Source organism: Spermophilus citellus (genome assembly GCF_964194105.1).
Source record: "Spermophilus citellus genome assembly, chromosome: 7".
NCBI classification, from domain to species: Eukaryota; Metazoa; Chordata; class Mammalia; order Rodentia; family Sciuridae; genus Spermophilus; species Spermophilus citellus.
The window spans coordinates 72,291,499-72,303,989 of NC_138188.1; the positions used below are offsets into that span (position 1 = coordinate 72,291,499).

The 12,491-nt window shown below is 34.5% G+C and overlaps 1 protein-coding gene across 3 annotated transcripts in view; it reads right to left on the reverse strand.

The window, feature by feature from the left end:
* The window catches only part of TBL1XR1 (TBL1X/Y related 1), a 154,339-nt gene that overhangs the window by 19,910 nt on the left and 121,938 nt on the right, over positions 1–12,491 (reverse strand). For all 3 annotated transcript variants that reach the window (XM_081301145.1, XM_081301147.1, XM_081301146.1), the window contains 3 exons: positions 11,119–11,182; positions 10,933–11,030; positions 9,650–9,710 (listed from right to left, as the gene is read on the reverse strand). In XM_081301145.1, coding sequence (XP_081157271.1) covers positions 9,650–9,710; positions 10,933–11,030; positions 11,119–11,182 — 223 coding nt within the window. The remainder of the gene's footprint in view (positions 1–9,649; positions 9,711–10,932; positions 11,031–11,118; positions 11,183–12,491) is intronic.

Here is a 12,491-nt window from a genome sequence, read left to right on the forward strand (position 1 = left end):
TGAAAAAGGAAATATATCATGACAGACACTACAGAAATACAAACAATAATTAGAAATTACTTTGAAAATTTGTACTCCAATAAAATAGAAAATATCAAAGGCATCAACAAATTTCTAGAGTCACATGATTTGCCCAACTGAATCAGGATGATATACACAAGTTAAACAGATCAGTTTCAAGCAATGAAATAGAAGATGCCATTAAGAGCCTACCAACTAAGAAAAGCCCAGGACTAGATGGATACACAGCTGAGTTCTACAAGACCTTCAAAGAAGAACTAATACCAATACTCCTCAAATTATTTCATGAAATAGAGAGGGAACACTTCCAAACTCATTCTATGAGGCTAATATTACCCGGATTCCAAAACCAGACAAAGATACATCAAAGAAAGAAAACTTTACACCAGTAACTCTAATGAACATAGATGCAAAATTCTCAATAAAATTCTGGAGTGTGTGTGTGTGTGTGTGTGTGTGTGTGTGTGTGTGTGGAGGGGGGTCTGGGGTAATGGCTCAGCAGCAGAACGCTTACCTAGCTTGTGCAAGGCACGGGGTTTGATCCTCAGCGCCACATTAAAATAAATAAATAAATAAAATAAAGATATTGTGTCCAAATACAACTAAAAAAAAATTAAAATAAAGTTTAAAAAAATAAATAAAATTCTGACAAATACAAAAAGATATCAAAAAGATAGTGCACCACAATCGAGTGGGGTTCATCCCAGGGATGCAAGGTTAGTCAACATACGGAAATCAATAAATGTAATTAATCACATCAATAGACTAAAGATAAGAACAATATGATTATCTCAATAGATGAAGAAAAAGCATTCGAAAAAATATAACACCCTTTCATGTTCAAAACACTAGAAAAACTAGGGATAACAGGAACATATCTCAACATTGTAAAAGCTATCTATACTAAGCCTCAGGGCAACATCATTCTAAAGGGATAAAAATTTAAAGCACTCCCCCTAAAAACTAGAACAAGACAGGGATGCCCTCTTTAACGACTTCTATTTAACATAGTTATTGAAACTCTAGCCAGAGCTATTAAACAGATGAAAGAAATTAAAGGGATATGAATAGGAAAAGCAGAACTCATACTATTAATATTTGCTGAAAATATGATTCTATAACTAGAAGATCCAAAAAATTCCACAAGAAAACTTCTGGAACTAATAAATGAATTCGGCAAAGCAGAAGGACATAAAATCAACACCCATAAATCAAAGGCATTTCTGTACATCAGTGACAGATCCTCTGAAAGAAAAACTAGGAAAACTATCCCATTTATAAAAGCCTCGAGAAAAATAAAATATCTGGGAATTAACCTAAAAAAGGAGGTAAAAGGCCTACACAATGAAAACTACAGAATGCTAAAAAAAGAAATTACAGAAGACATTAGAAGATGGAAAGATCTACCTTGTTCTTGGATAGGCAAAATTTATATTGTCATTATGCAAATACTACCAAAAGCACTATACAGATTTAATGGGATTCCAATCAAAATCCTAATGACGTTGCTCATAGAAATAGAAATAGAAAAAGCAGTCATGAACTGTATCTGGAAAAATAAGAGACCCAGAATAGCTAAAGCAATTCTTAGCAAGAAGAGTGAAGCAGGTAGCATCACTATACCAGACCTTCAACTATACTACAGAGCAATAGTAACAAAAACAGCATGGTATTGACCAATGGTACAGAATAGGGACTAGCCCACAAAACTACAATTATCTCATATTAGACAAAGGCACCAAAACCATATATTGGAGAAAAGATAACCTCCTTCAACAAATGGTGCTGGGAAAACTAGAAATCTACATGCAGCGAAATAAAATTAAGCCCCTATTGCTCACCATGCACAAAACTCAACTCAAAGTGGATCAAGGAACTAGGAATTAACCCAGAGACACTGCGCCTGAAAGAAGAAAAAAGTAGGCCCAAATCTTCATCACGTTGGATTAGGCCCTGACTTCCTTAAGAATCAATAATGGAATGGATTCTAACTAAAAACCTTCTTCATAGTTAAAGAAACAATCAGTGAAGTAAATAGAGTCTACAGAATGGGAGCAAATTTTTACCAAACGCATATCAGATAGAGCATTAATCTCTAGGGCATATAAAGAACTCAAAAATATTAACACCAAAAACCCCCCAAAATAACCCAATCAGTAAATGGTCCAAGGAGCTGAACAGACACTTCTCAGAAGAAGATATACAACCAATCAACAAATATATTTTAAAAAATGTTCATCATTGCTAGCAATTAGAGAAATGCAAATCAAATCTACTCTAAGATTTCATCTCACTCCAGTAAGAATGGCAGCTATTATGAATACAAATAACAATAAACATTGGCGAGGATGTGGGGAAAAAAGCACACTCATACATTGCTGGTAGGATTGCAGATTGGTGCAGCCAATATGGAAAGCAGTATGGAGATTCCTTGGGAAACTGGGAATGGAACCAGTTTGACCCAGTTATCCCACTCCTCAGTCTATACCCAAAGGACTTAAAAACAGCATACTATAGGGACACAGCCACATCAATTTTATAGCACCACAATTCACAATAGCTAAACTGTGGAACCAACCTAGATGCCCTTTAGTAGATGAATGGATAAATAAAATGTGGTACATATATACAATGGAATACTACTCAGCATTAAAAGAGAATAAAATCATGGCATTTGCAGGTAAATGGATGGAGTTGGAGTATATAATGCTAAGTGAAATAAGCCAATCCCCAAAAAATAAATGCCTAAAGTTTTCTCTGATAAAACCAGCACCCTTGGTTCAAGACTGGAGTTACTTCAAGTTACTAAATATTCCTAATACCTGGGAATCGGGACAAGATTGGGCCTTCTTTACCCAAGAAACTCATCCTTACTTGGTTTTCCCCTCTTCTTTTCCAATCTGCTCTCTATTACCTCACTGTTTCTCTTTAAAAAGTTTCCTTAAATAGCGGGGTTCAGTGGTGCACACCTGTAATCCCAATAGCTTGGGAGGCTGAGGCAGGAGGACTGTAAGTTAACAAGCAAGCCTCCGCAAAAGCAAGGTGCTAAGCAACTCAGTGAGACCCTGTCTCTAAATAAAATACAAAATAGGGCTGGAGATGTGGCTCAGTGGTTAAGCATCCAGAAGTTCCATCCCTAGTGCCCCTCCTCAAAAAAAAGTTTCCTTAATATATCATTTTATTCAAACATTTGGCTCAGTTGGATTTCTTGAAAAATCAAACCTAAATTAAAAGCAGTTGCAACTATATAAATGTTTTATTTTTATTTTATTTACGTGCCAGGGATTTCAGAAAATGTAATTTTTATGAATACAAATTAATAATTAATGAAAAATATAGTGTTATATAAGAAACAGTAAATGGTTACCTTCCTTAACTACCTCATTCCTAATTCCGCTTCCTTCTTATCAGAGGAAATTTCTTTCTGGTAGTTTCCAGGATATTTCTAAATTATATGCATGCACTGCTCTTTCTTATTGTACATATATCTTTTGAGTTTTTACTATAGAAGATATGATTTAGTAGTCTTGCAATTGTCTTATGTTCAATCAAGTATTTATTCCCTACCCCATTCTCCTAATGTAGGTAAATTATCATTTTTATTAGGTTAATATAATGTAAATCGTGTGTGTGTGTGTCTGTCTGTCTTTCTTTTTTGAGGTGCTGGGGATAAAAGCCAAGGCCTTGTGCTTGCTAGGCAAGCACTCTCCTAGCCCTTCCACTATTGATATTGCTATTTTTTTATAACTAAGTAACATGGTGACTACAATGTTATTTTTTTCTTGCACACATTTTGTTTTCCCAGGAATAGTATTCATATTTTTGCTTGTTTAGTGTTCTATATAACTATGAATTGTTTTAACCTTCACCTCTTTGCCACAGCAGTAGATCTGCTCTTGGCTGGTTCAGACACATCAGGTGGACTACTCATTTGGTTTTCTCATGGAGCCATCCCCTAGAGCCATCTGTCATCCTACCCCTCTCAGGGCTGATTGTAAACTAATCCTGCTGCCCAACTCTCATCCTGAAATTTGCTTCTAGCATCAGCCCAGAAATTCCCTTTACCTCTCTTCTATAGTTGATCTTATATTTTCTAAATTCCAGGCCTTTTTCATCTTGGTAGCATACATCTATAATGGCTTCCTGAGAAAGAAAGCACTGGGATATATACATGTTTTAAAAGTAAAGAAATATAATATGTTAAATCAAACTTGGATGAAAACTACAAGTAAAATGAACAGTGTAGTGGATGGGATAAAATGTATTCTAGAAGCTAAAAAGATGTGTGAACCCAAAGGCAGTATAGAAACTATCCAAAATAGAAAACAGAAAACTATCCAAAGTGAAAAACAGAAAACACTGGAAGAAAGGAAGAAGGGAAGAAGAAGGGGGAAAAGAAAGAAGAAAAAAGAATACAGCATCAGTACATTGTGGGACAACTTGAAGCAGACTAATATGTAAGAACCCCCAAAAATGTAGGAGTTAGGGAAAGGAAAGAAAAAATTTGAAAAAATAATTGCCAAAATTTTTTCTAATTTGAAGAAAACTATGAACCAAAAGATCCAAGAAGCTTAATGACCTTCAATGATAAGAAACATAAGGAAAATAATACCAAGAAACAACATATTCAAATTCTTCAAAATCAGTGAAATGGGGAAAATATTAAGACCAGCCACAGGAAAAAAGACAAATTATCAACAAAGAGAAAATAGTAGCACATTAAAAAGAGAAAAAAGAAAAAAGTTAAACAACAAAAAAACAAATGACCCAATCAACAAATGGGCCAAGGACATGAACAGACACTTCTCAGAAGAGGATATACTATCAATCAACAAATACACAAAAAAATGCTCACCATCTCTAGCAATCAGAGAAATGCAAATTAAAACTACTCTAAGATACCATCTCACTCCAGTAAGAATGACAGCCATTATGAAGTCAATAATAAATGTTGGCAAGGATTCAGGGAAAAGGCACACTCATACATTGCTGGTGGGATTGCAAATTGGTGCAGCCAATTTGGAAAGCAGTATGGAGATTGCTTGCAAAACTGGGAATGGAACTACCATTTGACCCAGCTATTCCTCTTCTCGGACTATACTCAAAGGACCTAAAAACGGCATACTACAGGGACACAGCCACATCAATTTTATAGCAGCACAATTAACAACAGCTAGACTGTGGAGCCAACCTAGATGCCCTTCAAAGGATAAATGAATAAAAAAAAAAGTGGCATTTATACACAATGGAATATTACTCAGCACTAAAAAAATAACAAGATCATGGCATTTGCACGGAAATGGATGGCATTAGAGCAGATTATGCTAAATAAAGTTAGCCAATCCCAAAAAAAACAAATGCCAAATGTCTTCTCTGATATAAGGGAGGTGACTCAAAATGAGGTAGGGAGGAAGAGCATGAGAAGAAAATTACCTCTAGATAGAAAAGAGCGGTGGGAGGGAAAGGGAGGGAGAAGGGGAATTGCATGGAAGAGGGAAGGAGAGCCCCTTTGTTATACAGAATTCAGGTATGAAGATGTAAGGGGGGGAAAAAAAGAAGTGGGTCACATTAGTTTGGGTAGAGAGAAGTGATGGGAGGGGAGGGGAAGGGGGGAATGGAAGGACAGCAGAATAAAATAGGCATTATTATTGCTGTGGGTATGTACATGACTGCATGACCAAGGTGATTCTGCAACCTGTACACTCAGAAAAATGAGAAATTATATCCCATCTGATTCAAATGTTTGATATGTCAAGATCATTGTACTGTCGTGTATAACTAATTAAAACAAATAAAAAAAAGAAAAAGAAATGAAGAATTTTTCAGATTGTTAAAAGCTAAAGAATTCATAATTGGCACACCTGCACTGTAAGAAATGTTATTTAAGGCAGAAAAAAATGATACCAGATGGAGATATTTACCTATGCAAAGGAATGAAGTATGTAGGAAATGGTAGCTATAAGTCAATTACTTCAATATGTATCCCATTTTAAATATCACTTCAAGACAACCAGTAATAAATTAAAGGTATGTACTGTAAATCCTAATGCAACCACTAAAATAAAACAAAGAATTACACTTAATAGATGGAAGGAAAAAATGGGATCATAAAAATATTCGATTAATACAGATGGATGCAGAAATGAAATAAAAAGAACAGAAAAAAGTGACTTTAAATGTAGCCATATCACAAATCACATTAAATGTAAACAGTCTAAATATTATAATGAAAAGGCAGAGAATGTGAGACTGAATGAATAAGCAGGACGCAACTATGCTATCTATGTCAGACACACCTATAAAGATCAACAGATTGAAAGCAAAATAGAGAAAAATATAAACCATGCCAACTCCAATTAAAAGAAAGTCAGAAAGGCTTTATTAACACAGAATTAGATTTCAAAGCACAGAATATTAACTGGGGAAAGGTTATTAACTTGATAATAAAGGGTCAACCTAACTTAATCAAACAAATTGATCTTAATGACATTTATAAAGCACAATGGAATTAAATTCAAAATCAATATTAGAGAGACCTGTGGAAAATACCCAAATACTCAGAAGCCAAGTAATGCAATTCTAAATAACCCATGGGGTTAATGAAGAAATAAAAATTAAGGCAGAAAGTATTCTGAACTGAATAAAAACACAAGCTATATATAAAAAATTCAGAATGGCAAATATTGGGAGGACATTAAATACTAGTTAAAGGTAAATTTAAAGCATTGAATACCTCTATTACAAAAGAAGGTCTCAAAAATCAATGAACTCTCAATATAGAGGCACTAAGCAACTCAGTGAGATCCTGTCTCTAAATAAAACACAAAATAGGGCTAAGGGTGTTGTGGCTCAGTGGTTGAGTTGCCCTGAAGTTCAATCCCTGAACCCACCGCCTCACCCCCCTCCAAAACCAAAAAAATTCAATGAACTCAACTTCCACTTTAAGAAAAATGAGATTAGTCTGACACTGAAAACATGATACATAAAGAATAAATAAATAAATGGAATTCATCAAAACTAAAACTAGGGGCTGGGGTTGTGGCTCAGAGGTAGACTGCTCACCTAGCAGCATGCATGCGGGACCAGGTTCAATCCTCGGCACCGCATAAAAATAAAATAAAGATATTGTGTCCACCTATAACTTAAAAAAAAATTAAGACTACTGGTTTTGATGAACACTGATAAAAGAATGCAAAGATTAAAACAAAAAGAATGCAAAGATAAGTCAAAGACTAGTAGAAAATATGCAAAGTATAAACTTGATAAAGGACTTGTAACCAAGAAATATGAACAACTCAAACACTAACAGAAAAATAATCCAATTTAAATAAATAAAAAGCCTTGAACAGATGCTTCACTAAGAAGATATAGACAGGACAAAAAGCACAAGAAAGGAAGTTTAGTGTCACTAATCATGAGAAAGTACAAATTAAAACCAGTGAGATATCACTACACAACTATTTGAGTGGCTACATTTTAAAAAATAACTATATACTACGTGCTGAAAAGCACATGGAAGGGTGAGAATGTAAACCATTTCCTAAAACAGTTTGGCTATATCATTTAGTGGATGAGTGTTTTAACTTGATAAGAAACTACCATTCTACTTCTGGTTATTCACATAGAAGAAATAAAAATACATGCCTATGTAAATACTGTACATGAATATGTATAATATTTCTGTCTCTAATAGCCTCAAACTAGAAACACAAATTTACTTCAATGGCTGTATAAACAAACTGTAGTACAGCCACATAAAAGAATATTAGTGGCAATAAACAGGAATATATTTATTACAACATAGAAGAATTCAAAATAATTACACAGAGTGAAAGCCAGACCAAAAAAAGTATGTACAGTGATTCCATTTATGTAATATAAATTAAGCTCCATGGCAAAAACATTATCAATGTTGCCTGGGGATAGGAGAGTGATACCACAAAAGTACAGGAGGAAACTTTACAAGGTAACTGATGTATTCACTATCTTCAGGGTGGTTGCAGTTTCAATGGTATATATTTCTGTCAAAATATAATAAATTCATATGTAATATGACTTCCATACTATCTTACTCATCATGCTCATGAGAATAATGTACACAAGCCAGGGGCAGTGGTGTATTGCTGTAATCCCAGCATCTCTGGAGGCTAAGGCAGAAGAATCACAAGTTTAAAACCAGTGTCCTCAACTCAGTAAGACCCTGTCTCAAGAAATGGGGGGTGGGAGAAAGGGGGGACACGTGACACGGGGGATGTGTCTCAGTGGTCAAGCATCCTGGATTCAAACCCTGGTACTAAACAACAACAAATAAACAATAATAATACACACAAAGCAGACCATCTCTAGTACAATGAGTATTCATTACACGGTAACTAGTAAACATAATTTCAACTTTAATTAGTCCTAGGATGTATATGAGAAACTTCTGAGGAATAGCCAGAAGCCTAAGGGAATCCTATCTGGGAGATGGCTGACTAGAAGTGAAGGTAAAAAGAAAGTAAATCAGGAAAGCCAAAACTGATGAGCTAATGCTTATCAGCATAAGCTTCACTCAAGCAAAAGTGTTTAATGTTTAACAAATACTTGCAAATCAAGTTATTCACATACTACAGAAAAATCATTTTGTGTCTTATTTGGCTTGTCTCCTCGAAGTAAACTAAAAAAGACAAAAAGTAAAATGCCTGATGCTGCAAGTTTTGCCTTCAAAGGTGATGCTATGCCACTGTCTCTTTGGGAAAGGAAATGTTACTAAAGATTTGAGAATAACCAGGGCCATCTTATATCTTAGCCTCTAGATCAAAACTCTTTCTAACCACAACAAAATCATGAAAGCAGCAGCCAAATCAGTTTGTACTAAAACTACTGTTCTGAGAATCATTAGATATCTCGTTGCAGTTAACCTCACGTGGTTACTTCAGTCAAGAAATCCACTGAAGACAGGCACAAAGGTTCTAGGCTAAAAAGGAGTAGGGTACTAATTCAGTTGTCTCACTCATCAAGCTGCATGCCCTGGTACATGGGTCCACACCATGCAAGAAGAATCAGTATTTTTTAAAAGAGAAATCTACCTAAGATGCAACAATTCTAACAACACTTGAAAAGCCTGGCTTTTTATTTCATGTATACAGGAGGAGTCCAACTTACATATCTAAAACAAGAAAATGACAACAATACCTAAATTAATAGAAGTTTATACAACATTTTCCTATGCACCATTTATTCTTATCCTCATAGCAAATAAACATTACTATCCCTCATTTACAGATAGTGACAATGAGGCTCTGAAAGGTTAAGTGACTTGCTCACTCATAAAACTTGCTGAGTGAAGTGGAAATGACATCCAAACCCAGATCTTCTCACTCAAAAACCTATGTTCTTTCCATTAAATAAAACCATCCCCAATTGTACCAGGCTATAGATGCTTTCTTTATGGTACACTTCACAGAAAACATCTTATGATACTCTGACAATTAACAATCAGAATGTCATAGAATATCAGCTCCTAGAAGGACTAGTAAAAAGATTAGTATTTGATATTTCAAGATTTTAAATGAATTATAAGCTACTAAAAGTTAAATTACAAAAATGCAAAAAAGCTCCAGCTTTTATGTAAATTGCAAAGATTTACCTGAATGAAAAGGAAACTGTTGCTTGGCTTCACCAGTATGTGCATCCCAAATAATTGTAGTCTAAGATTAAAAGAAAAACAAATTTCGCTATGAAGTTAAAAGGAGTTTATCATGAATATATAAATTAAATGCCTAAGTGCATCAAAGCAGTACGAAATGTTTGGACTTAATTTTGAACAATTTATTTTACCCCAACAGTAAGTCAAACAATGTTATATACACTCCATTTTTGAAGGAAATGATCATTAAGCAATTTGATTTTTCCCTTGTGATTTTTCTTTTTTTAATCAACTTACTTCAGATAAAAATTACTGATTGTCAAGAAAGTGGTAGGCATTACTGGATTACCTAACAAACTCCACTGTGATAGAGTATTTAGCATAAGATTCTAATAACAGTTGAGTTGTAATGTGGCAAATTATTGGTTAATAATGAAATCAGTTCTCAAAACTCCAGGGAACTAAAATATTATGTATGGTAGTGACTGACTTTCTTCTTCCTATCCCATATTTTTTCTTTTCTTCTTATCATTTTTTTATTTTTACTAAATATAAAGCTCAAACCTACTTCCCTAACATCACACACAGTTAATTATTAACAACATGTCCTTTCCTAGATTAATCTCAAACCCTTGGTTATTCTGAGGTTTGGTGGAGGGCATGACCTAAGGAACTAAAGTTGGATGGAGGCCATATTTTTAGCCCACCTAGATTCACCCAGCTAGTTAGGTAAAGACAACTAGACAAGACCTGCATTTCTTACAGTTTCAATTAAGCAACAGTTCAGCTAACATACTGGCTCTAGGATAACAGACTGCCTCTAGGATTGGCTTTGGAATCACTCCAGAGCCATATTCGCTGAACAGATTTATTAGGGGAGCAAAGGTATGTTATTTCTTTATGTTTCAGATTCCAATAAGAGAGAAATGGGGCTGGGGTTGTGGCTCAGTGGTAGAGCGCTTGCCTAGCATGTGTGAGGCCCTGGGTTCAAATCTCAGCACCACATATAAATCAATGAATAAAATAAAGGTCCATCAACATCTAAAATAAATTTTAAAAAAGAGAGAGAGAGAAATGGTCATACAGATAAGAAAGAAAGAAATGAGTAGATTCAGGAATAAGTTGACCTAAGAAAGCATTTCTATTTCTATCATAAGTTCATACTTGAACTTCCGAAATGTGAATGTTTTATTTATGTGATTAGCAAAAAATAAAAAATATTACTTTCAATTATATTATGTAATACATTAACCTTTATAGAGTTTAGTTTAATGTGCATTTACCTTATCTACTCCAGCACTCAGGATGAAATTTCCTTTTTTATTCCATTTTAATGCAAATATAGGGCCTTTATGCTGCCCTAAGGTGCTAGCAAGATTACCTAAAATTCAAAATCAAAAACTTTAAAATTACTTCAAACTTTGTAACTCAGATCAATAATGTTGTAAAAAGAAACACACTTCATTTACCATCTTTAGTCCATATTCTGGCAAATCCATCATATGAACCGGTTGCTAAAAGTGTACCTTCACTCTGTAAGAGAAACACATTTTCTTCAATATATAACCCAGAAAGGCCATTTAATTGTTATTAAAAACAATTCATGTTTAAATTCCTGGTACAGCCTACTCTTAACATTCTCTGCTTAAAAACCTAACAGGGTTATCTGTGAATGCCACCAAAGAAGTACATAACACCCTTCATGCTGTGAAGTTAGTGTTCTCTCTAAGCTTTATACTCAATCTGAACAAAGACAGTAACTACTATGGGGCAGAATGGTCAGTGTTTTTCTCATGCATGTCCAAAGGTCTGCTGCGATCTTGTATGTACATGACTAAGGGGGAGGCAGGGCGGAGGATTGGGAAGGACATCAAGATTGCGAATTTTACAACGATTTAAGAAAAAAATCAAAATCTTCCAAAATATTTAAGTAAAACTGGAACTTTTTGTGACTCCTCCTTTAAATCCTTTACTATCTAAATAAGGTATGTATTCCAAACAATACTGCTGTTTCAAATTATTAGAACACTGTTTCTTTTCTTTGTTAATAACTTCCCACTATGAGATATTTACTAATCAAAGGGCAACAAAAGGAAAACACTCAGAGAGTGCAGGCTATACAATTGCCTAGGAGTACCTTACCATGAAGAAAAATCCATATAAAATTTCTCTAAACTTGTATTTCCTTGCTGTGTCTTGCCTTGATGGTTTAATAGTAAAAGTGCACTGAAGACTATTGCTGGGAAGGGAAAATACTACTGGACATACAGAAATCCTGCCTTCCTTAGCAACTTCTTGATGTTTCTCATAAGGATATTCAAAACAAGATTGCCTATTTCAGACCCCTCAAGCCACTGAGCAGTAGGGAAAGTGACAGGTGGAGTTCTGCTAGCATCTGGAACCCTCGGGGTTCTATCTGAGGAAGTGGAGCCACATTGAAGCCAAAAGTAAAAATGTCAAGTTTCCTTTAAACTACAGGTTCCCAAATGTTTTTATTCTTGGACCATTCAGCCAAGAAAATATATTATTTTTTCCTTTTTGAAAAGCCCACACTTTATATAACTATAATTTACAGTTCAGAATCACCAAGCTGAACAAATGAATATTCATTAACCATCCTTTTTAGTGTAAACCGCAAATTTCATTAAACTGACATAATCACTGGGTCACATAAACAAAAGAAGTTTTAGGGGCTTTTACCTAAAATAAAATGAGGAGCAAAAAGATAATTCTTAGTTTTAATGCTATAACAAAAATAATAGCAATGTGCTAAACAATTTTGAATTTTTATAACTGTCAATATATACTTTATAGCAGAAAAAGGGTAAAGACATTACTGAAA